Raw genomic sequence first — 27,311 nt, 5'->3', positions numbered from 1 at the left:
GAACTAGTACCACTACTTAGCCTTTAGAAATGATATACAACAGGCAGAAATGTATTTTTTTTTTTTTAAGAATAACCCTCTAAGTATTGGAAATACACTATAGAGGATAAAAATTTCAACATAGACTGTTATTTGAAAGATATATGATATACGTTATATAGACATAAGGTGACCTGTGGTCCCCCTAAGGATAAATTAAATGTAACACAAAATCCTCCTCATTAAAATAACAAAGTACTTCACCTTTTTACTCTGTATACGTAGGTGTAGCCTGTAGAAAGATGTAGTTTTGCCCCCCCCCTCCCCCCAGCCACCAACCCATAGACTTTTCACTGATACTTTAATATAATGGTAAAATGATTTGATAATGAATTACATTAGATGTAACTGGTTTCCGTAATGGATGCATGCCAAAACAGGTTTGTATAAAAAATATCTGACATTTTCGAGCCCGTTAGTGATGAGAACTGTGTGATATTTTTTTTCATACAGAGCTGTTTTCGGCATACATCGTACTTAAAACACTGCTATTGAATTTCATTGTTGATTTACCTGAGACAGTCTGATTTTGAAGGATATCAGTACTGTAACCACGAGTCACGGTCTTATTTTAAGAAGCTCACTAAAATTAGTCTGCTGCAACAAAGGAATGACATCAAATTTGTGTTCTAACTAAAGTTCCCCTGTCTACAGGTGTTGCTTGAGGGTTGGAGTTCACCACTCCCCGCTCCACCTACCACTTCCCTGGACTGGATTGATTTTTACTCATCAAATTTAAAAAAATATATTTGAATTGCAAAAATAAACATAGTTAATGCGGACCTACTGTGAAATGCATCTGAGAAAAAAATGAAGACGAGCAAATCGTCACCTCTTTAACCCCCCCCCCCCTAACTTCCTTTGACGACAAAAAATAAGGAATAAATGTGAAAATACTGAGATAAATCTCTTGGAGGACAGGCATGGATAACTTGGGTAACATTACTGGGGTCAAAACCCATGCCCGATATAGAGGTGGTTAGCACCAAACGAATTCTCGGGTTTTCTTTTTTTAATTCATTAATTGTTGCATCAATGACTTCATTATCCTGTCCAGTACATAAGGCACTGTATATGGAACTGTAAATATTTTGAATGCCAAATATGCTATTAATATATCTCAGTGCTTCACTCATATAGTTGATTATGTAATAATCATTGTTTATATATATATTAAACTCTTTCAATCTTCCCTTGGGACACCCTATGTTTATAAGTTATTTTTAGACAAGCCTCGTTTTCAGTGTAATTTTCAGCGTCAGTAGCCATTGTTGTTTTGTTTGATAATTCATCTAATCTCAAGCCATCCTCTTCCATGGACTTATTTATCTACTCTTTTTGTGAATTATCGCTTTCCTGGAACATGGATTATTTATTTGTGTTAGTGTTTCATTGGGATGATTATTCCTTTTAATTTATTTTATTCGAACTGTGAACTTTGAACAATGGCTTCGGGTCGGAGATCACGCGCCAATTCTTCTAACGTTATGCCTCCTGTAGAGGAATCTGACAATCCTTCTAACTGGACAGTTACAGTTTTAAAGAAGAAATTGGCAGATATGGGAATAGTTATCAATGCACAATTATCTCATAGCGTGTTAAAAAGAATTTATTTAGACAATGTAGACAATGGTGTTAGCGTCCGAGAGGGTACCACGGCCACACCTTCCGATTCTACTACAGTGCCTCCAGTCAGGGCCGTCCAAAGTACAGACTTGCCTGTCAGTAATGCAGCTGGATCTTCGAATTTGCCTTACTCAAGCGGTTCGCTCGTTCAAATGCCCGGAGCCAGTCCGGAAAATTTAAGGCAGTCCGGTTTTGCTCAAACATTAGTATCGCCCATGTCAACAACAATGGCCGACAATGTCCTCGTTTCCACGTTGCAACTGTGTCAACAAGCTTTGACCACGTTGGGGCAATCTGTTAATAAAACAGACGTCAACCAGTTCAACCTCAGCACAGCTATGGTCAGTCCCGGAGCTGGAACTCCTGCGTCTCAGTTGTCAGAAGTGGATCTTGTTTCGCCTGATATACGGGCAGACATCATAGCAGGTAAGGACGTGAATTTAAACGTCTTACTCATACCCAACTATACTACGCCATCTCATAAGAAAATCAGAGAGAATGACGAACGTCTCGTGAGAAATTTGACTTTAGACGAATTCATAATTGCATTTGGACGGTACAAACGTATTATGTGCAATGCATATCCCAACAGAATGGATGAATTAGACGCATACTTGTCTCATATCATCGAAACTGCCAACATCTGGCCCGAACGTTTTTATGAATATCATCAGGTTTTCTCTAACAAATGTGCCGCTTTACTTCTACAACGAAATATCAAAGTTGACTGGTCTAAGGGAGACAATGAGCTCCGTATGCTAATCTGTGCTGGTTCCCCTGTTAAATCTTGTGATTTTTGTGGATCCAATATTCACAGTTCGTCCATGTGTGCACAGAAATATTTTCGGAAAAATCTAAACAGTAGACCTTCCATGGCAAATCGTTCATCTCGACAGGCCGTTGACATGCACGGGCGTGACGTCAAATTTCATGATGGAAAACAAATCTGTAACAATTTTAATACTTCTAAAGGTTGCTCAAAACCATATTGCAAATATTTACACATATGTAAATCTTGCAAGTCAAACCATCCCAAGATTGAATGCAATCAAACGAAGACTGACGCAAAAACTAAAGTCGCTTCAAATCCATCACCATCTCAAAAGTGACTAGGCCCTTTGACTAATATTAATATAGACAGACTTCATCTCGAATTGGCAGAACATCCTGATAGAAACTTCGTAAATTACTTGTGTTCAAGCTTAGAGTTCGGATTTGATACCCTTGTGACTTACGAAAGTATTAATTCTTATGAATGTAAAAACGCCTTATCAGCCAGAAAAAATCCACTGGTGGTCGATGAACTTCTCTATACTGAAATTCAAAGAGGTTACGTTAAAGGACCATATCCCTCTCCGCCATTTGAAAATTACAGAGTCAGTCCTTTAGGAATAGCAACACACAAATATTCCGGCAAGAAACGATTAATTTTCGATTTATCTTCTCCTCATAATAATGCAGAACCCAGCATCAATGAACTCATCAACAAAGATCTATGTTCATTAAGTTATGTCAGGATAGATGATGCAATAGAAAAGATTCAAGACTATGGAGTAGGAAGCATTCTGTGTAAAACTGACATGACTGACGCTTTCAAACAAATTCCAATTGTACCATCACAATATCATCTGTTCTGTTTCAAGTGGAGAAATTCTTATTTTTATTATGTTCGTTTACCTTTTGGATGCAGATCAAGTCCAAAATTATTTGACAACTTATCTACGGCTATTTGTTGGATTGCCAAAAACAATTATGGTGTAGATGCCATTTTTCATTTATTAGATGATTTTTTGACTATAGATAAACCAGACGCTTGTGGTGATAGAACTATGGCACTCTTGTGTACCATTTTTCATCGACTGAGATTACCCTTATCTGAGAAAAAGACTATTGGACCTACTTGTGAATTAGAATACTTGGGCATTATCCTAGACACTGATAAAATGCAAGCTAGGTTACCACGTGAGAAAATTGACAGAATTTCCCAGTTTATTCTACAGATTTTGTCTCAAAAAAGTTGTACGCGCAAGGACCTCGAACAATTATTAGGGCATCTCAATTTTGCTTCAAGAGTTATTCTCCCTGGACGTTCATTTGTTTCCTACTTGTACAAATTAATGTCTTCCGTTAAAGAAAGTTATCACCATGTTTACCTTAACCAGGAGTGTAAAGCGGACTTGCATATGTGGTTAACGTTTTTAAAAAATTGGAATGGAATTTCAATGTTTTATGATAATTTCAAAGTAAACGCCTATGATATGGAGCTGTTTACAGATGCTTCCTCCACTTTAGGCTTCGGAGGATATTTCCAAGGTCATTGGTTCAACAGCAAATGGCCTGAAGACTTACCATCAGTAGTGGATTCTAAATTATCTATGGCCTTGTTAGAATTATATCCCATTGTCGTCGCATGTATTCTTTGGGGTGATCGCTGGTGTGGAAAAAGAATAGTGTTTTACTGTGATAATCAAGCGGTTGTTCATATCATTTCAAAAGGCAGATCCAAAGAACCTACCATCATGAAATTTATGAGAAGACTTACTATGTGTGCGGCACATAATAACTTTGCGGTGTATAGTACTTATATACCTGGTGTTCAGAATGAAATAGCTGACAGTTTATCTCGATTTCAGATGGACAGATTTCGTCAACTGGCTCCAGATGCAGACAATCTCAGTACCCCATGTCCACCTTTGAAGGAAGTGATCTGGACAGTGTCGTGAGCAGTCTCTGGGATCATTCCATTTCCAGTAAAACCAGAGCGCAATACCGTACAGGACTAGATTCCTATATTAAATTCATGTTACTTAGAGGAATTCAAAAACATTCTAATGATTGTTTACCCCCCATTTCTGAACAGATGTTGATCTATTATGTTGCACATTGTGATGAAAACCTTCATTTGTCATATTCTACAATCAAGCTATATCTTAGTGGTATAAGATTTTTTTACTTAAAAATGAAAGGATTCAATCCTTTAGAAAACATGTCAGGTCAACCTTCACCATGTTTGCAAACAATTTTAAATGGTGTCAAGAAAAAACAAGCTAGTTCACATGTTAAGCGTACAAGATTGCCTATAACAAGTTCTATTCTTTGTAAAATTTGTCATTTGCTTCATTCGGGTATATTCGATATGTTTACTAGTTCTTTGTTAGAAGCAGCATGCACTGCTGCTTTCTTTGGTTTTTTAAGATGTGGAGAGTTCACTGTCTTAAGTGAAACGAATGTCAATGATTGCCTTTCGACACAAGATGTTATGTGTTTTGAGAATTATGTCGTTATAAATTTAAAACAATCAAAAACTGATCCTTTCAGAAAAGGTGTACAAATTCAGTTATTCAAGACAAATACAAATGTGTGTCCAGTTAATGCCATACACAAATATTCAGATTTAAAAGTTAGAACATTTTCATGTGTACCAAATCCTTTTTTCGTTACCAAAGAAGGTTCTGTCTTGACCAGGTCTTATTTTGTAGACAAGTTAAAACTCCTTCTGAGTAAGTTAGGTTACAATCCTGAAAATTATAATGGTCATTCATTCAGAATCGGAGCAGCTACTACAGCTCAAGAAGCACGTATCGAAGATCATGTTATTAAAACATTAGGGAGATGGTCTTCAAATTGTTATACAACATATATTCACAAATCATCAAATGTGATTCAACAAGCCCAAAAACAATTGGCATCTACCTATTTCTAATAGTTATGTCATTGAATTCGTTTGTAAATATTTGTCAACACTTTCATATCTATGGTAGTTCATTTCATCGTTTTTGATTGTATTTAGTCATTAGTGTTCAATTTATTATATTGCACAAAATATTACAATAACATTTTGTAATTTTTTAAGGTGGTGGCAATTTAATTTTATCCTTACACAAACTTGGGGGCTACAATCGTTTACAGTTTTTGTTTTAACTTCCAACTCTTGTATTTGGCATTCTTGGTTCAAATTCAAAATTCTTGTTGTTTAAATTTTTGAATTTTCACCAATTTCCCCCATGTTTTTCTAAGGGGATAATTTGTACGTAATTTTAACTCTCTTTAGAGGGTTAATTTTGTCATTTAAGTATCCATGTATTTTGTTGGAAGTTATGTTACCCGATTACAGGGTGTGTTTTTTCCTTCGGACAGTATTTGTCATTTACTTACATCTGTTAATCTTAGCTGTAAACAGTTAGTAGTCCCCAGTGTCCAATATGGAATGGTTCAATAAATTGTTGGTAAACTATTTTAATCTTGTTATATATTTATATAAATAGAATATTGGAATAAAAAGTAATGTCACAGGATACAACTCTCGCTTCTTGTACAGCTCATCACATACTTGATATATTATCTGCTCGTACTGACTAAGAACATCTATACCAGACTGTTTTTGCTTTTTCTCAAGAAATATATTTGGTCTATCTGGTGTTGTTTCTATTATTTCATGTTTCACTAAACACAGATGTTTTGGAATAGTAATCTTTTGTTCTCTAGTGAGAGTACCACTAAGGGCAACAAAAGGAACATCAGGGAAGAAGACTTTGAGGGTTCCTAACCTCTTAAATGCAGTTCTGAATTCATCTCCCCTTAATTGTGAAACAAACAATAGTATTTTAAATACAATTAGAAGACTGTTAATATTGTTAGATTAATAAGATGATGGTGAGTTGTACATTAAATAACAACAGAATCCAAAACATAGATAATAATGAAAAGTCTATTTAGATAATTAAAATTGTCATGACAGCTACAGTACCGATCAGACCAAACCTAACACCAGAGTAAACCCCAACTAAACCCCGGGTTTACTTTTTTGGTTTACTTGGGGTTTACTTTTTTGAAAATTTGGGTCCACTCGGGGTTTACTTTGGGTTTACTTTGAAATTGCTTTTGAGGTCAACTGTATGCACTGAAGTGTGAAACAGACAAGTATTTTATCTTACCATCTTACTGCCTGCAATTCCTACCCTCTGTATATTCCGAATACACAGTTAGCGTCTGCTTTCAGGGGTATACTTCTGACTGGGTTTACTCTCTGTGTCCACTCTGGGTTTACTCTGGGTCCACTCTAGTAAACCCGAAGTAAACCCAGGGTTTAGTTTGGGTTTATTTTCTGTTAGGTTGGGTCTAATCGGTACTGTACATTACATGTATTTATTGTGAAATGAATTGCATACCATTTTTCTATTATGTGGCATTCATCTATGACAACGCCAACTACGTTTTTCTTAAAAGCAGGATCGATTAACAGAGAGTACCCTTTCTTAGTGTTAAGAAGGGCCTCTGGGTGACACAATAATACGGAATATCGGCCATGTATAACATTATCTAGATCAACCCCCGTCGAGTCCAATTCAAATGATCCCATATCTTCATCATCCGTAGTCTCCTCAACTTTCGAACAGATGTTTAGTCTACATGCAGAAATGCCATGTTTTTTCAAGTCTTCCATCTGGTCTTTATGAATAATATTTAAAGGGGACACTACTATCACAACGGGGGATATTCTGTGGGTTGCTAGGGCCTGCGGTAAAAGATGGTATATTAGGCTTTTTCCAAAACCCACGGGTAAGTTAACCAACAAATCACCTTTTTGTTTCATTAAAAACAATAGAGCCTGTTCTTGTTCTTTTCGTAGCTTAATATCGGGATCGTATGCAGCAACTATGTCTTTTAACTTTGCCTCCATGTTTTGAAGTGAAAGTGAAAGTAAATACCGAATCAAAACAAAATAGTCCATTAATTTTTTGAGGTTTGATAAATATATACCACGTTTAAGATGCAAAAAATGTTCATCAAATCTACATTCTTATTTTTACTTTTCAAAATTTACAGAGTTAGTGAATAAAATAAAATACTTTAGTTTTTACAAGATTCTTGTAATTTAGACGATAACAGAGGTGTTGAAGCACAGCGTAATACGCCCTCTGGTGAGAGATTGTACACAGAGCTGTATACTTTTTAAGACACTACGTCACAAGATGGCGATTTAAATGTTTTGTTAAACTGTTTGTATCAATCGATTCAGATGTGTATCGTCATAGCTCAGTTGTTAAAGTATTATGCTTGTGAACTGCAGATCATTAATTTGACTCCACCTGGAGCTTTTGTTCATGTTTACTGAATGACATTTTTGAAAAATATCATTTTTTATCTAAAATTGAACATTTTTTCGCCTTTTTGACAAACAAATTCTTATCCATCATGCTTTCTATCAAAATCAAGTAATACTCTGCCGAGTTGAGAAACTATTTCAAGGTTAAGTGAGGCACCTTAAAGAATATTATGTATTCCTATCAAGAGACGATGTTTGTTTGACAGAATGTTGTGTACACATTATCAAAATACAAGTAATTAAGTTTGAAACATAATGCTTGTCAAAATATTTTCGTCATTCCTTTTACTTTTCAGTTTTCCTTGAAAATTCTAATATGATTTCAAAATGGTAATAAATCATTGTAAAATCTTTAAATTTTCTAAAATTATCAATCAAACCTGAAACATACAAGCTTTAAACTATTTTTCCAAGAAAAAGCCAATTATATGGATGTCGACTGTATTTAAAACAATAAAATATGAATCTATTGAGATCGTTCTGGCATCTGTACGTAAGAATGAAGGCTGTTGTTATCTTGTTTTCCGTTTTAACCCTTTGTGTGGGATACGCTCATTGTTGCAGATGTGATATGATCCCAACCAACGGATGCAATTCGGATTTTTGTAAGATTGATTTTCTTCCATAATTGATAAATAAATTTTACGCCATAACTGGTTGTTAATGATAAACTTTTCAATTAAAAGTTAATAATTATTTAAAGGAATTATGGTAATGAAACTAACTATGCCTTTAATTTCAAGATGGAATGTGTTTGGTCCTTTCTTTCTGACAAAAAAAGCATTAAGTAATAAATATGTTTGAACCGCTTTTGGTAAATTGGCTTATTTTTTCAAATTTTTTGTTAAGTTGTGTGAAGAAAAAAATTTTATGTAATGTTTTTTGTAAACGTTCTGTAGAAAATCAATGAGATTAATTTAACGACTATTATCAGATTTTCTAAAATCATAATCTTATTGAATGTGTTTGTCTGCATTATTTAATAAATTACAAGATCAGTATTTATTGTTTTAAACTTTTGCTGTTGAATTTTTGGACCTTGGATATACTGTAAGAAAACAAACACGCAAAGAAATAAATAATTTGACCTCCTTAGTTTGTTTATAGGTTGTTTTATGGTCAGACGACACGTTCCTCGAGAATCTTTTTTGTATCTCCTCATAATAAAGAGTTCCAATAAAAAAATATTAATTTTATAATTACTTTAAAAATGATTAAAATTTAATTGTTTGAGGTTGTCTGTCTAGATGGCCGAGTGGTTAGAACCGTGGTCGCTCACTGCCAGAAGCGTATAGGTTCTTGAGGTCGTGAGTTCAATGCCACACCCTGGCCGAGATAGAGTTCCAATATAGTGAATTTTGCTCTGCTGTAAATGTATTTGTTTTTATATCAGCAATTCAAGTGTATTTTCAAAAAAATTATATAGGACATTGCATAATCTAGTATTTTACAGAAATGCCTGGTAAGGTACCATAATTTTTTGCAAGAAAGCTTGTTTAAATAGTAGTAAACCATCAACAAATTCCTGGAAAAAGTTATATAAAACTGAGGACCATGTCATCTGACCTTAATTGTTAAAATTAAAAAAAAAAGTTTGGTTTGACACAGGTTTCCAAAACAATGGGTCTTCCTAAAATAAAATGTATTTGGTATGTGAAGGGCTGTTACATGTGTTTATTCAATTAGATATTCCAAGTGAGCTGTCCTTTCAACTTCAGTGTCTGATGACTTGTCAAATTTTTAAGCTTTCCGAGGTTATGTGCTCGGGATGCAGCCACGCGGAACCCCTCCAAACGATGAAAGAATATATACTGTCTTTGTTGACCAGGTGTATAAGGTAGGTCAAAACTTTTCGGAAATGAAATATGAATAAATGCATTTCGCTGCTTAACTACGAAAGCTCTGCAACAAAACTGCTTACAACTTTGAGATTTCAACACATGAGATGATAATGCATTTTTTCTTAAAATGGAATTACTGTGAAATCCTCTTCAATAAATTACCCAAAGAAAGCAAAACTAAATGTTAGCTGGTACACAGACTTTGGATGATGTAAATCACTCGGTATTCATATCAAAATGACACTTTGGAATGATATGAAATTAATTCTAATGGTGAGTACGTACATATACAGTTAATGAATATATTTATTCGATAATGATCCAAACAGCACACAGAAATGTACAAACCCTGAAAAGGGCTACCACATCAGTTGCACGGTTCGGTTCGGTACGCTTTATGGAAGGTACTTTTCGCACGTTACATTTCAATATGTAAACGGTATGGTTCGTTTTGTGAACGGTACTTTTCGCTTCTTGCACGGTACGCTTATAATTAGCTGAAAAAATAGCTGCACGTTTTCTGAACGTTTTGCGTGCTTTATTAATGAGGTGGGTGTGGCCTGAACGCTTTCTTAAATTTGTCCTATAGACTTGAGCAAGATGGTGATTTTGAGAAGCATTTTTTCTGTATCTATATAAGGTATAATTTCATTCTATATATATAAAATTAGAATTTTTATCCGTTCACCCATTTTTAGACGTTAAGGTTACCAAGCGATAAAACTATAGGCTATGATAAACGTGATGATTTTAAATTTTTCAATAGTCATCTTCCCTTACTTATGTAGCAATATACTATGATCATCCCCTGCTTATTTCGTTATGAAAGAGCTCGCTGTACATACGAACGAATTCTGAAACGAGTAAGGCTTCTAAAAACAAATTATTGGAACAAAATCATTGTACGCAAGTTCTTAAGGTCGATACAATGACCTTGTCAGCAAGTACAATGTTTCATTAAGACACAAGTTGACTGACGTTATTCATACTTGTTAGACCATTATTTATATCTCGAACGGTTTCTTCCGTCTTTTATGATCACGACATGGAAACACGGCAGGTGATGCTTACTACTCCTAGGCACATGGGACTCCTAACATAAAGAGAACTTAAGTCTAAGACAGTGCTTAAGTAGGACTTAAGTACATTCTTATACCTAATTCCGTAACTAGAAGACTGCTTAGCTAGGACAATTTTCCCTAAACTTAGACTGCCGAAAGAGGTGGATTAAGTTTGTTTTAAACAAATGTAGAAGTTTATTTGTTAATTATTTCAATTCAGCATGTAAATACAGTGTATTTATAACATAATTTAAACAAATGTATTATCTTGAAATTCACCTATATCAATGTTTTGATTTAATTGAAATAAACATAAGCATTGTTTGTAATGAGCTGTAACATTTTCCATATAGTATGCAAGTTAAGTGCGGAATAGGTTGTAAACACGTAAGTCAGTTTACAATATACGTAATCATAATATTGTATATCATATGTAAATTCCCAAAACCTGTTAAATTTTAAATAGGACGTTTAAAAACGACGAAAATTGTAGGTAAATATATTTACACTGATGCCACCTTATATTTGGGTGTCTGTACATTAACTTCTACTCCATCTGATAACAAACAATACCAAGCACTTGTATCTATAAATAAATATATCAACCTAAGATAACGAATTATTACCAATACATTCAAATTCTATAAAAATAATGGATAATTCGTTTTTACTTTTTAACATAACCAGGACAATGCTAAGTTTGCTTTATGTTACAGTAGAATACATACTTAATATCACTTATGTAGGTCCTAAGATTCCGCCTAAGTCCTACTTCTGACCCTACTTAGTCAAAATCTTAGCGGGCTACATGTTACGAGCCCCAGATCCTACCCCTTATCTATTTAGAGGTCCATGTTTGCTCTGTTTTGAATTGTGTTAAGCTTTATGGCTTTTTGAGACGGTTGACAGTTTGAATAGTATTATTTGTTTTGACTTAAAATAATGTACTTATTAAAACAAGCATTCTGAGAGTATTGCATAAGCAATACACGTCCCCTACCGGTTTGTATTATTCTATGAAAGCTTCCAAGCACACAACTATTTCAGAGCTATTGTAAACGAGATGTCATGCTTTAATCAGAGATAAAAGAACAGAGGAAATTAAAACTATATAGTTGATATAGAAATTAAATAGGAAATAGGTAAAATAATACTCTTTATTTCATCTCCTGTAATTGCGCCAAGTCTATTCTGTATTCGCTGGTAAAAATTTGTGAAAACAATGCACTGTTATGCACAATATCATTTCTTACCGTCTTCTGTACCCCGAATCAAACCAAACAGTTAAACAGCCCAACCCGACAACGAACCCGATTGTAATAATAATACAAAAAAACCCTGCCGATTAAATTTACAAATCAATGCTTGACACTATTTTATAGAATTCATTTGTTTGTTAGAAATGATACAAGGAATGGTACAGGAAAAGGAATGGTACAAGTAACGCACAGTATACTGACTACATACTGACCTCGTTTATTCAGTTATGTACACCAAACCCGATAACGAACCCGAACATTAAAAAATTGGAATATAAAAAATTAATTTTCTCGAAAATATGTCAATCAGACGCTACAAAAGTGTAAACTTGATCTGTAGTTTGACATTTTGAAGCTGTTCAGCAAGTTTCATATTATTCCTCAATTGCATAAAGAAAAAAAGTGTGGAAAACTGAAGTGGGACAGACAGACGGACTGACGGACGGACGGACGGACGGACAGACGGACTGACGGACGCAGAGGAAAGCTATAGTCCCCTCCGGTGAAACCGGTAGGGGACTAATAATTACTTAGGAGAACGGGTTTTACTTTACTTCGATATTTCTTTTTTGTTTAATTTAGTGTGATTTATTTTTAAATTTCGGCCTGTTGATCATTTTCCACATCTTTCTACTTCCATACTAGTATTCGCGTTCTGCAAATATTTCTATTTCATTTAAAATGCTAAAATATCGCTCTGTCTTTTATCCGATGAGTTTTGGCCAGTTGTAATTTGAAAAGCATCTCTCTGTTTCTTCATTCATATTATGACAGTTTGTTATTAACACCATCTACCTAATCTTTTATTTGTAACGTAAAAAAAAAGTTCTTTATTTATTTGGTCGAAATTCTGCTAACGAATAAACAATAAAAAAAAAACCACGGAAAATTAATTAGATAAGAAAGAAAAATTGTATTTCACTCCTGAAATTTCAAGAATAATTAACCGTAGTAAAATTACTCGACAGGCGGATTTTTATTAATTCAATAATTGATTCTGTATTCCTGCACTTATTCGTATAAACAGGTCACACCTTACCCGTCATCGCTTCTCTAACCTGATATTACATCGGGAGAATAGTCAAAATATGGTTTTGTTAATTGCGTTAATACATATAATTATACATGTACATACAACAAATTTCTTTAAAGATATTATACAATGTAGATTTAAACAAGATATCTGTGAGCCAATGCTCACTAGTGATACCCCCGCTCTGATGTGAATATGCAAAATAAGCAAAGTCGACATTTAACAGAAAGCTGGCATCCAATTGGTACAGAAAAACATCCCACAATATGGCATGCCTAAACAAAGAGTGTGTTAAAATTTCAAGCATCTGCGATAAATCGCTGCTGAGAAATCTTTGGCGATAATTTGTTTGAAAATTTTGGCTATAATAAACAAAGTGCTGGTACTCATTTAACAGGAAGTTGACGTCCAAATGGTTCAAAAATATATCCCACGATATGGCATGCCTTAACAAACACTTTGTAAAAATAAACAGTTGCTGAGGTTCTTTGATGGAAATTTGTTTTGAAAATTTTGGCTAAAAATAAACGAAGTACTCATTTAACAGGAAGTTGACGTCTGATTGGTACAAAAATACATCCCACGAAAAAGCATGCCTATACAAATACTGTGTAAAAAATTCAAGCATCTGCAATAAACATTTGCTGAGAATTCTTTGACAAAAAATTAATTGAAAATTTTGGTTAAAAATAAACAGTCATCATTTAACAGGAAGTTGACGTCCGATTGATACAAAAATACATCCCACGATATGGCATGCCTATACAAATACTGTGTAAAAATTTCAAGCATCTGCGATAAACAGTTGCTGAGAAATCTTTGACAAAAATTTGTTTGAAAATTGTGGTTAAAAAATAAAAAAAGTCGTCATTTAACAGGAAGTTGACGTCCGATTGGTACAAAAATATATCCCACGGTATGGCATGCCTTAACAAACACTGTGTAAAAATTTCAAGCATCTGCAATAAATAGTTGCTGAGATAAATGCGACAGAAATTTTTGTAACGAACGGACAGACAGACACACACACAAGGGTAAAACAGTATACCCCCTCTCCTTCGGATCGGGGGTATAACAATCAATCCATAGCTTTAAATGACCAAGAAATATTTATCCTTTGATGGACACGTGTCAGCTCTTCATTGTGTGCATGTGATTTTGCAGAAGTTTTAAATGTAAAACAGCAACATATGTTCATGTTAGAATCATGTACCACTTACTGGTAATTGATTGAATTATGTTCTTGTATAGTGACGGTCATTCTATATGTCCGATTGGCGGGGTGTAAGTTGACATTTATTTATGGAACATCATTCTATAGTAATTGTTTTGATATGCATAATACATTTCGTTTACTAAATTACTCACCTAGAGATTGTATACAGGACACGGATGATAAAATTGAACAACGACAATCAACCATACTTGATATTGAAAGATTAGAACCTTTTAATCACACCTTATGGTTGCATCATAATAAAATTGAAAAGATACAAAATTCAACCCCCGCGTCCAAAGGATAAAAAAAACGTATATTGAAGAAGTGGCTCATCTTGAAAACCGACTCAACTTGCAAAATGCTATATGACCCGGAACCTGTCATTGCATATATCAGAAACAAACATACAGGAGATTTTTTGATAAAATCTCGCTTACAATAGAAACACGTAATTTTTACCCCTAATGAGGCTTACTGTACCGCCAAAATACGAAACATTATAATACAAGTATCTTGTTAAATATTTTTAGGTTGCAACGATCAGGTATGGCTTAGAGAGTCTGGTCCTAAAATTCCAATATCAAGCCTAATTGATTAATGTTGTTTATATTTAACATGTAAAACACCGCAAAATTAAGGAATACATTCTTTAATTCATTATCAAAAACCAAGCATAATATTAAAATTATCTGTCAGCAAAAGGGCCTATCTTCATCGAGTAACAGTAGTAAATCAAGCGAATTACAGTCAAGTCGTACCCAACCCGACTCGCACCCAAACCAACTCGTACCCAAATATTTGAGTACGACTTCACTAGTCAACTCGTACCCACGGGGAAAAATATACTTATACTAGGAAAATAAAATGAATGGCTTTTATTCGTATGTTGTTATGTTTTGTATATTATCGATAACATTAATATGCGAATTGTATAACAAATCTAAAAGAATTTGTTATAAAAATCTGGTATACTATAGTTCTGTACTTGAATGCGGACGGATCAAAGAATGATTATGAGCAGGTTAACTATCATCAATCAAAATTAAAATTAATTGCTTTATGTGATTCCGTTCAACCGATCAACCAATGAGTTTGTCAGCACAAAATAAACATGCTGCTCATAATTAAGAAGAAACACACATTTTCATCACTTTTGGAAGATCAACATGGTTCGAGAGAGAGGTGTTTCCTGCAAGAAAATGGTAAGTAAATCACTATATTAGATATTGTTTTATAATTAAAACATATTTTTTTGAGTAATCAAATGGATTAGGCAACAGGCAAAGTTAATTTAAAGTTAAATAAAACATAAATAAAAAACATAACCTATGAATGAAAACTATTGTATTTTATTTTCCTAGTATAAATATATTTTTCCCGTGGGTACGAGTTGACTAGTGAAGTCGTACTCAAATATTTGGGTACGAGTTGGTTTGGGTGCGAGTCGGGTTGGGTACGACTTAACTTGATTCCAATCAAGCAGTAGATGGAAGTTGCACGCTTATTGCTCGGTACTGTACATGTGCGCGTTTTTTGTCGTGTTAGATCGGGCCTGGCATGAATTTTCATTTCACTCTTTTTGCACGGTCATGTTCGTCTTTTGAACTGCACGTTTCGTTTTTTTGAAGGGTACGGTTCGATTTGAGAACGGTACTGTTCGTTTCTTTCACGCAGGAGGATAAAACGTACGCTCAACTAGGACCCCAGGTCACCTGCTTATTCACAACTACCAATTCTGTGCACTCCGCTACAAAATGTAGTGCATTACAACCGCAAAGTGAAAGTAGAAGAACTAGTACCACTACTTAGCCTTTAGAAATGATATACAACAGGCAGAAATGTATTTTTTTTTTTTTAAGAATAACCCTCTAAGTATTGGAAATACACTATAGAGGATAAAAATTTCAACATAGACTGTTATTTGAAAGATATATGATATACGTTATATAGACATAAGGTGACCTGTGGTCCCCCTAAGGATAAATTAAATGTAACACAAAATCCTCCTCATTAAAATAACAAAGTACTTCACCTTTTTACTCTGTATACGTAGGTGTAGCCTGTAGAAAGATGTAGTTTTGCCCCCCCCCCCCCTCCCCCCAGCCACCAACCCATAGACTTTTCACTGATACTTTAATATAATGGTAAAATGATTTGATAATGAATTACATTAGATGTAACTGGTTTCCGTAATGGATGCATGCCAAAACAGGTTTGTATAAAAAATATCTGACATTTTCGAGCCCGTTAGTGATGAGAACTGTGTGATATTTTTTTTCATACAGAGCTGTTTTCGGCATACATCGTACTTAAAACACTGCTATTGAATTTCATTGTTGATTTACCTGAGACAGTCTGATTTTGAAGGATATCAGTACTGTAACCACGAGTCACGGTCTTATTTTAAGAAGCTCACTAAAATTAGTCTGCTGCAACAAAGGAATGACATCAAATTTGTGTTCTAACTAAAGTTCCCCTGTCTACAGGTGTTGCTTGAGGGTTGGAGTTCACCACTCCCCGCTCCACCTACCACTTCCCTGGACTGGATTGATTTTTACTCATCAAATTTAAAAAAATATATTTGAATTGCAAAAATAAACATAGTTAATGCGGACCTACTGTGAAATGCATCTGAGAAAAAAATGAAGACGAGCAAATCGTCACCTCTTTAACCCCCCCCCCCCCTAACTTCCTTTGACGACAAAAAATAAGGAATAAATGTGATCGAAACGTGTACCGTTTTTGCTTATTTATAAAATAAAAGTCTGAACTTTTTTGTTCAGTAGATCAGAGTATAATTTTTCACACACCACATTTTTAACCTGTTGTCTCCTTATAAGTTATGCAATCTCTGGTCTCCCCAATGATGTACAATATATGGCGAACTCTGGTTTACGTATTTATTATCATCTTTATGTGACACCTGTTCCCTCTAACAATTATGTTCTTCCTAATAAACAATATAAATAAAGTGCATGATTTTCGTCTTTTAAAAAGACATAAGACAACCTCTGGTATCCGTATTGATTTTCTAAATATTACATTGATTTAGAAGCTAAGGTGACCTCTGGTCTCCTAATAGACATTGGTGTCTTTACAGTGGATGAATTCTGCACGGTAATTCTCCATCTTGTAAAAGAAGGCGGCATCTGGTCTTTGTATTGATGAACAATTTACTACAATAATTTAGGTCTAATGGTGACCTCTCATCTCCTTATTGATAATTCATAAAATTTTATCCCTAGTCTCTCTACCGTGGATTACTTTGGTCTCTCTACAGTGGATTACTTTTGTATCTCCACCTTATAAAATGAAATAAGGTGACCTCTGATCTCAATTAACAAAATTATTACGACACATATCCAAGACCTAAAACGAACTCTGGTTTACCTACAATAGATGATATTTTATGATTCCTCATCTTGTAAAATAACATTAACGGATCTCTGATCACCGTATTAATTTACAGAATTAATAATTACTACATCAATTTAGATCATAAGGTGACCTATGGTCTCCTTTTGGATATTTCACCTAAGGTGACCCTTGGGTCCCCTACAGTAGATGACTTTTTTGAATCTCCATCTTGTAAAATTACATTAAGTGACCTCTGGTCTTCGTTATTAGTTAACAAAAATATAACGACATAGATCGAATACCAAAGGTGACCTTTGGTTTTCCTACAGAGGATGGCTTTTTGGGAATCTCCATCTTTTAAAATGACATTATCTGACCTCTGGTTAACGTATTAATCTTTGAATTAAATCTAAACCTTTTTGAAGCTAAGGTGACCTCTAAATTCCTTTTAGATAGTCCTCTTATAATTACCACTTGGTTTCTCTACAGTAAATGACTTAAGGTAAATGTCTATCTTGGAAAAGAAGGTGACATCTGGTGTTCGTATTTATCATCAAACTATTACATTGATTTAGGACATATCGGGACCTATCATCTTGAAATTCCATTCAAGCTGACCCATGATCTAACAAATGGATGACATTTAGTGAGTATACATCTTGTTTAATGACATTTGGGGACCTCTGGTCTCCTATTGATAAACAAAATTATTGCTCCATTGTTGTAGGACATAAGGGGACCTCAGGGCTCCTCATGGATATTTTACTAAATGTGACCTCTGCTATCCCTACAGTAAATGACTTATTTGAATCTACATCTTGTAATATGACATTAGGTGACCCCTGATTTCCGTTATTAATGGACAAAATTATAACGACAGACATCGCTTTCCAAAGGTGACCTTTAGTGGATGGCTTCTAGGGATATCCATCTTGTTATGACATAAGCTGATCGTTTCTATATTAAAATTATTTTATTGATGAAGGACCTGAGGTGACATCTGGTCTCCTTGTGCATATTTTCACTTCAGGTGACCCCTGATCTCCCTACCATGGCCGAGTACCTATCATGTAAATGACATAAGGTGACCTCTGGTCTCCCTTTAGATAAGGAAAATGATCAATAGGGGACATGAAATGACCTCTGGTCTCCTTATGGGTGTTTCTGTAAATGACATACGTTGACATCTGGACTTCATGTCATTTTAAGAAAATTAAAACTACATTGTCTTTAGACCTAGGTTGACGTCTGGTAACCTTTAAGATATTCACTTAGGGTGATCCCTGGTCTTCCCACTGTAGATGGTTTTGGTAAATCTTTACCTTGTATATTGATATTTTGTTAAAACTCAGGTCTCCATATTGAATCAAAGAATTGCAACGTCAATCTAAAACTATTGGTGACCTCTGGTCCCCATATCGATTTTTTACTTAAGGTGACCCCTGGTCACCCTACCGTGAATAACCTTAGTGAATCTCCATCTTGTAAAATCATCTGAGGTAACACCAGGTAGTCAAAGAATGGATAAAGACTGATTAATCTCCATCTGCAAGATGCATCTGCCGACCTCCAGTTTCCGTATTGATTTACAAAATCACTACGACATTTGAGTAGGAAATACATGTAAGGAGGTGACTTCTCTTTCTCTCATGATATTTCAATTACTACAGTGGATGACCGGTAGCTCTCAATCCTGTAAAATGACATAAGGGGACCCTTGGTCACCCTACAATGGATGACCAATGACTCTTAATAGTGTAAATTGACATAAGGTGACCCGTGGTCACCTTTCAGTGGATGACTGGTGACTCTCTATATTGTAAAATGACATTAGGGGACCCCTAGTCACCCTACAGTGGATGACCGTTCACTCTCCATCGTGTAAAATGACATAAGGTGACCACTGGTCACCCTGCAGTGGACGGCCGGTGAATCTCCAAATTGTAAAATGACATAAAGTGACTCCTTGCCACCCTGCAGAGGATAACCGATGCCTCTCCATTGTGTAAAATAATAAAAGATGACCCCTGGTCATCCTACAGTGAATGACCGGTGACTGTCCATCGTGTAAAATGATATACGGGGACCCCTGGTCGTCACCCTACAGAGGATGACCGATGACTCTCCAAAATGATATAAGGTGACCTATGAGCACCCTACTGTGGATTACTGGTGACTCACCATCATGTTATATGACATAAGGTGAGAGTCACCGGTCATCTACTCTAGGGTGACCATGGGTCACCTTATGTCACTTTACAGGATAGCGAGTCATTAATTAGTCATCCACTGAAGGGTGTCCACGGGTCACCTTATGTCATTTTGCACAATGGAAAGTTACCGGTTTCCACAGTAGGGTGACCAGGGATCACCTTAAGTCATTTTACACTATGGGGAGTTAGCGGTCTTCCACAGTAGGGTGACCAGGGGGTCACCTTAACATAAATATCATGAGAGAAAGAGAATTCGCCTCCTTACCTGTATTTCCCACACAAATGTCGTTATGATTATGTGAACCTTATGTTCTTTTACACGATGGAGAGTGACCGGTCATCCATTGTAGAGTGACTAGGGGTCCCCGTATGTCATTTCAAAATAAAGAGAGTCACCGGTCATTTACTGTAGGGTGACCAGAGGTAACCTTATGTCATTTTACAGAATGGGGAGTCACCAGTCATCCATTGAAGGGTACCCACGGGTCACCTTATGTTATTTTGCACAATGGAGAGTTACCATATATCATTTTACACAATGGAGAGTCACTCACTGGTCAACCACTGTAGGGTGACCAGGGGTCCCCGTATGTCATTTTACACAATGAATAATTGAAATATGCCTAGGGGGACCAGAGGTAACCTAAGCTAAGTTATTTTATCACTGTTGTATTAATTCTTTATATCATTACGGAGATCTCGGCTCACCTTATGTCATATAACAGGATGGAGAGTCACCAGTAATCCACTGCAGGGTGCCCACAGGTCACCTTATATCATTTTGGAGAGTCACCGGTCATCCACTGTAGAATGAGCAGGGGTCACCTTATCATTTTACACGATGGAGAGTCACCGCCCAACTACTGTAGGTGACCAGGGGTCCCCGTATGTCATTTTACACAATGGAGTGTCACCGGTCATCCACTGTAGGGTGACCAGGGGTCACCTTATATCCTTTAACACGTTGGAGAGTCACCGGTCATCCACTGCAGAGTTACCAGGGGTCCCCGTATGTCATTTTACACGGTTGAGAGTCACCGGTAATTCACTGTAGGGTGACCAGGGGTCATCTTATATCATTTTACACAATGAAGTGTCACCGGTCACCCTCTGTAGTGTGACCAGGAGTAACCAGGGTGTAAGGTGACCAGGGGTCCACGTATGTCATTTTACATGATGGAGAGTCACCGGCCTTTCACTGTAGGATGACCAGGGGTCACCTTATATTATTTTACACGATGGAGAGTCATCGGTTATCCTATACAGGGTGGCCAGGAGTCACTTCATGTCATTTTACAATTTGGAGAGTCACCGGTAGTCCACTGCAGGGTGACCAGTGGTCACCTTATGTCATTTTACACAATGAACAGTCAACGGTCGTCCACTGCAGGGTGACCAGGGGTCTCCGTATGTCATTTAACACGATGCAGAGTCACCGGTCGTCCTTTGTAGGGTGACCAGGGGTCCCCGTATGTCATTTTGCATGATGGAGAGTCACCAGTCATCCACTGAAGGGTGCCCACGTGCCCCCTTATGTAATTTCACACAATTGAGAGTCACCGGTCATCCACTGCAGGGAGACCAGGTGTCACCTTATGTCATTTTACACGATGGAGAAACACTGGTCATCCACTGTAGGGTGAACAGGGGTCACCTTATGTCATTGTACACGATAGAGAGTCACCGGTCATCCTCTGTAGGGTGACCAGTTGTCACCTTAGATCATTTTACGCCATGGAGTATCATCGGTCATCCTCTTGAGGATGATAAGTGACTCTCCATTGTGTAAATTGACATACGGGGACCCCTGTTCACCCTACAGTGGTTGACCGTTGACTCTCCATTGTGTATAATGTTATAAGATGACATGTGGGCACCCTGCAGTGGATTACTGTTGACTCTTCATCCTGTTATATGACATAAGGTGACCCGAGGTTTCCGTATTGATATAAAGAATTAATACAACAGCGTAGTAAAAAAAACGTAGGTTACCTCTGGTCCCCCTAGGCATATTTCAATTATTTATTGTGTAAAACGACATACGGGGACCCCTGGTCACCCTACAGCGGAGGACCAGTGAGTGACTCTCCATTGTGTAAAATGATATAAGGTGACCTGTGGGCACCCTGCAGTGGATAACTGGTGACTCGCCATCCTGTAATATGACATAAGATGACCTGAGATCTCCGTTTTGAGATAAAGAATTAATACAACAGTGAATAAATTAACCTAGGTTACCTCTGGTCCCCCTAGGCATATTTCAATTAAAGGGGGATGGTCACGATTTTCGTCAAATTCTATTTTTTTATATTTATTTTTTAGAATGCTTTAGACATGCATTACCAATGATCAAATAAATTTGAGAGTCATTCGTGGAGTTGAAAGCAAGATACAGAGCTGAGAATTCTTTGTAATGTAAACAACGCCCGTGCCCAGTTTTTGTTTACATAGGTTCAATATACGAGTAAAAAAAATTGTAAACCTGATTTGTCTATCTTTTAATTTATATTTTAAGCATAAATAAACAGTTTCATTTCATTGATTTAGGGCCTTAGGTGACGTTGGCTTTCCTTACTGAAGTTCCACTTATGGTTAAGGTAGTATCCTACAGTGGCGAACTTTTAGTGATTATCCATCTTTAAAAATGGCATTTGGTGAACTTGGTCTTCCAATATATTACCAAAATTATAACAACACTTGATTCAGGACCTAAGGTGATCTCTATTGATCACCTATTTATAATGATCCCTTGTTTCTCTACAGTGAATGGCTTCTGGTGAATCTGTATCCTTAAAAATCTATAAAGGTGACCTTAGGCACGTAGCATCGTTTTTTAGTTTTTTTAAAGTGGGGGGGGGGGGCAGACTCATCCAAAAAATCTTCAAAAATCGTGACAAGCAAAAAAAAAAATCCCCCAAAGTCTTCAAAATCCTAATCCGTGGGGGACTGGGGGGAAGCCCCCCCCCCCCCCTCCCGATGCTACGTGCTTGGGCCTCTAATTTCCCTATAGATTAATAGAATTCATAGGTCCTATTATAATATGACCTCCAGGCATATTATGAATATTTCACTTAACGTGACACCTGCTCTATTGATTACCAAAATTATTTTTCTCTCTTCATATATAGGACCTAAGGTAACCTCTGGTCTCGAACGAACATTCCACTAAATTTAACCCCCTGTCTCTCTAAAATGACTGACTTCCAGTAAATATTAATCTTGTAAATTGTCATAAGATAACCGGATGATATCTCCCCATTGATATTACACATAAGGTGACCCCTGGTCTCCCTACAGTGGATCACTTCTGATGAATCTCAATATTGTAAAACTAACACTAGGCAGATGTTAGGTAACTTTTGTAACCGTATTGATTAACAAAATGATTACGACATTGTTTTAGGACGTAAGGTGACCTGTGGTCTCCCTATGGATATAGAAAAAAAGAAAGTAGATTTACATTCTTATCTTCACTTGTAAAAGAGTTCCATAAGTGCTCATTAATACACTCATTTTGGAGAACTATTTTCGGGGACCCAAGGTCCTAGTTGAGCGTACGTTTTATCCTTCTGCTTCTTTCACGGTACGGTTCAATTCGGAACTGTACGGTTCGTTTTTTGCACGACACTGTATGTTTCCTTTACAGTAGCACACTTCACGGTCTGTAGGATTTGACAAATCTTGAATAATTAAATGCGGTCGTTGTCTTTCAATTTTTTTCAGCAAACTTTTCTCTTGCGCTTACGCAGGTTATCATCTTGTCAACAAAAACAACCCCAAAACAATACAGCAGTTTTTATTTACGCTGATGACTTCAATTAATTCAAGGTTCAACATACAAAACAATACATATTTGTAGCTTCTAATTTCGCAAATTTACAAACAGGCAAATCGACCTATACAACGGTTTTCCTTTGTTCAAGTACGGGCCTATATAGGTGGCCACCTCTGTGGAATACGTTTGAACCAAAGACTATACGTCATTTCCGGTAATGATTGTAGTTACAGTGCTGCTATCGTAAAAGTTGACAAAACTATCCTATCCTATATCCTATCCTGCAATTTTAGATTTATCCTATCCTATACCTTCAAAATATAGGAAAGCAAGTTAAATGAAACGAAATTAAAGAATAAAATGATTTTATCAATTAATGTAGTAATCAAAATGAATAATTACATCTTTAAACCGAATTTTCTTCGAGCGGGATAACTTACTTACCTGTGCTACGGTAAAATTAAATCGTACGCGGGATGGACACAATAACGTAAACAAACAGGTAAGCGATTCTTTTAGTGCCACGTATACCAAGCAAACCAAGACTTCACAATTTATACTGTTTTATTTCATATGTTGGGTAGAGAATGTCTATGATCATTTGGTAAATAAATGGTGAGGTGACAAGCATGGAGCATATGGTAAATTGTTCTAAAGTCGTGCAGAAATACACAAAAATAACTCCGTTTATGGAGTGTTTTTCTGGGAAAAGGAAAGGCTAAAAATGAACTTCCGCCAAGGGATGATGACTCACAAAAATGATACGAAGCAAAGAGCAATAACTCTTGCTAGTACTACAAACAAGTTAGCACAATTCTGTTTTTGATTTTATTATATTTATGCATAAAAACAGATAAGTAACTTCGATGCACTTATTGAGGAACTGTTTAGTTACATATTTTTATCAAATTATTTTCTTATCACGTATAACTGAGCGTAATTATCATTATTCGAGCGATTAGTTCGGCGATAAATGAAAACACGATCTGGAAATAAATAATTCCTTTAGGAAGTTTATATCGTTTATAGTTAAACCACTCGGAGTTCTTTTTAAAGTATAAACTCTTAAGCATTTATAGCTAGCTAACATTTAATAATTCGGTATGTTCAGGTTAATATCGGACAGAAATATGCGTACCTGTTATTAGGCATCGAAGAAATTATATGAAACGTGAAGCAATTTCTGTTTCTTGTATAGATGTTTATCTTTTAGAATGCCTAATTGGTCGTTTATAAATTCAAGCTTTTATTACTTTGTAGACTTTAAATGAAGTAAATACAGAAATCTGTTTCTGACGTTGTCAAATGTTGCATCGAATTCTCGCAGTAACTCCGTACTTGCGTACGAATTGACAAAGATATAGCGCCGACGTTTTAGCGCGCATCAATGTTATGCACCGCGTTCTTGATATGATAATTATTCTTAAATGGTTTAACTTGTAAAACGTATTAAAATGACATAGAAAATACATTGTTCAGCCAATTTTCGTTTCGCAAAATAACTCTGAAATTTATACTCGAATCTGATTGGCTACAGGATGCAGGATAGGATAGGATAGGATAGAACTTAACTTTTATATTTCTATCATGTATCGTGCATCCTGCATCCTATCCTATCCTATCCTTGCCAACTTTCAGAATAGCAGCACTGTAAACAATAACGTAATTGTTGATTATTAAATTGTATACAATGTTATGAAATAAAACAATCTCAAGAATAAAACCAAATATAATAGTAGTGGTAATTGTAAATGCACCTCTAATACCATTTGTAACAAATATAATCGTAGTGATCAATATAATTTTATAGAGAAAGTTTTAATTGAAAATGATAATACAATACTCTTATAGGATTTTATAATGGCGCTATTATGAGCACAAATTCCTGTCAATACACTCGGCCTTGGGACGATATTCCCCCCATAGAAAGAATGGACCTGGACTGCATGTTTTAGTACCTAATAAAAACATGATGTATTAAGAAACAGTAAGTAAAATTTATATACGTCATGTAATTATGTAAGTTGTATTTGTGTAGCTGAGTGATTTACTTATCTTAATATTCTTTTTTTTATTGATTATTATTTTTTCTTCATTTTCCAGATAACATGCAGAAAATAACAGAAAAAGAACATTTCTATGGTTACGGAAGATTAAAAATAAACATGTACAGGGACGAAGTAAATTTCGTTTTCGTCAACTCTTCGTTCAAAGTTGATGTATGTTTTTTTTTAAACAAAAAGTGGAAATAAATTGCTTAATTCTAAATTAATCATATTGAATAATATAATTTCAAATTATGCAAAATATTTTGAATTATGATACTCGAATTATGTTGACACAATAAATATTCTACTTCGCTTTTACATGTAGGGGAAAGAACTACTGTGTGTTTTTCGGAAATGCTCACCATTTACCATGTGCAGGTAGTAATGTTATATAGCAATCCTTTCAACGAACATTCCGGAATAGTTTTAATGTATCATAGGGACTTTTCGTGACCCCCACGCACATTTAAACACCACGAAACATGTTCGATAATACACGAATAAGCACACTAAGGCCTCTAGATCCAGTCAAAAGCATGTTTTAATGATTATAATTAGTGTCAAATATATACAAATCCATCAATTATTTTTTAATAAGTTTAATCTGATAACCACGAGTGGGCTAATTGGACAGAAGGAATTACATTGTTTTTTCATAAAAACATACATGGGGATACATTTTAAATACACCCATGCCTCACCTTTCATATCACTATCATTCTCTTGCATACACACTAAACACAATACAGTTTCTTTCGTAGATTTTATCTTTTCCTTTGGGTTTTTTCCCTTCTTTTCTCAGCCCTCTCAGTTACAGATGCAGCACGGCTTGTCAAAGGGACAACTTTCATCTTCCTCAGAGCAGTAATGGTGTCTGACACCCTGGGTTATATGATGGACAAATCAACCTCTTCTCTCTCAAAGGTTCTCGTCAAGGAAGATAGAGACGTACACACGTCACATAGCAAGTGGATGAAATAAAGCTTTTTATATGTCTTCTTGGCCTTGAGGATGGAGTTTGCTTGGGTTCCATTGTTGGCCCTAATGCCCTTGTTTCTGCCAGATGCAACAGCATTTTCAAGGTCCATGATGATTGGTAAATTAAGCTTCCTTACAGTTTGGACTTTAGCTTATTGACTGAGCAAAAAACTCCCTAAATCACTGCTTCCTAATTGCAACAGCATTAGTCATCTACGCCTTTTTTCAAGAATGTACAGACAATATCCGGAGGACCATCAGCTGTTGAAAGGACTCCAGACTTTGTCTCGTCTTTCCTTTTGCAACAACCATGGGATGCATCCGTGCATCAAGTTCATTAATAGAAGCGAGAACAGAAAAGCCCTCCCGCGAAATAAAGATGCGGCTAGGAAGGGAACAAAATCCTTTTCTGGTACAGACAAACACAGGGGAAGGTTCCAACTGGAAAATTTCTCATCACAGTTCTAAATACACTCTGGTTTGTCATGTAGAGGAAGACTGTCGCAAACTGGTCAAGAACCCTGAAATACATTGACACAACCTCCGGTTCAGCATCCTGGAACTAGCTGTGGACAGCTTTTCCGGCTTTTTGATTACCAGTTCCGGATGCCTCGACTTTAAGCTTCTCGTCTACATATTCCAAGGAAGACCATCATTAAAGGGGTAAGAAGTTTTAAACAGTTAATCAGTTGTCCTGTCTTTGATTAAATTTAGCATTCCTCTACTTATGCCAAATTCCATTTCGGCGGCCTGACT

At 35.9% G+C, this 27,311-nt stretch overlaps 1 protein-coding gene and 1 long non-coding RNA gene across 2 annotated transcripts; both read left to right on the top strand.

Moving 5' to 3' along the window:
• Nucleotides 1-1,180: 1,180 nt before the first annotated feature.
• Nucleotides 1,181-5,921, top strand: LOC136274878 (uncharacterized). The gene is made up of 2 exons (XM_066082673.1): nt 1,181-2,091; nt 4,299-5,921. The coding sequence occupies exons 1-2, from the start codon at nt 1,485-1,487 to the stop codon at nt 5,366-5,368; spliced, it is 1,677 nt and encodes a 558-aa protein (XP_065938745.1). The 5' UTR covers nt 1,181-1,484; the 3' UTR covers nt 5,369-5,921.
• A 2,314-nt stretch (nt 5,922-8,235) lies between these two features.
• LOC109617554 (uncharacterized) lies at nt 8,236-25,756 on the top strand. The gene is made up of 5 exons (XR_010712654.1): nt 8,236-8,376; nt 9,517-9,608; nt 23,641-23,743; nt 25,381-25,516; nt 25,633-25,756. It is a non-coding gene; the product is annotated as an uncharacterized lncRNA (long non-coding RNA).
• Nucleotides 25,757-27,311: the final 1,555 nt, after the last annotated feature.

This window comes from Magallana gigas, chromosome 4 (genome assembly GCF_963853765.1).
Source record: "Magallana gigas chromosome 4, xbMagGiga1.1, whole genome shotgun sequence".
NCBI lineage: Eukaryota > Metazoa > Mollusca > Bivalvia > Ostreida > Ostreidae > Magallana > Magallana gigas.
The sequence above is the reverse complement of the archived record's forward strand: the minus strand, read 5'-3'. Positions and strand labels throughout refer to the sequence as shown.

Excerpts from the sequence above, each read along its gene's own strand:
- LOC136274878 (XM_066082673.1), top strand. The coding sequence starts at position 1,485 with ATGGCTTCGGGTCGGAGATCACGCGCCAATTCTTCTAACGTTATGCCT. Across the intron at positions 2,092-4,298 it reads ACGGGCAGACATCATAGCAG|ATGGACAGATTTCGTCAACT; the intron begins GTAAGGACGTGA and ends TCTCGATTTCAG.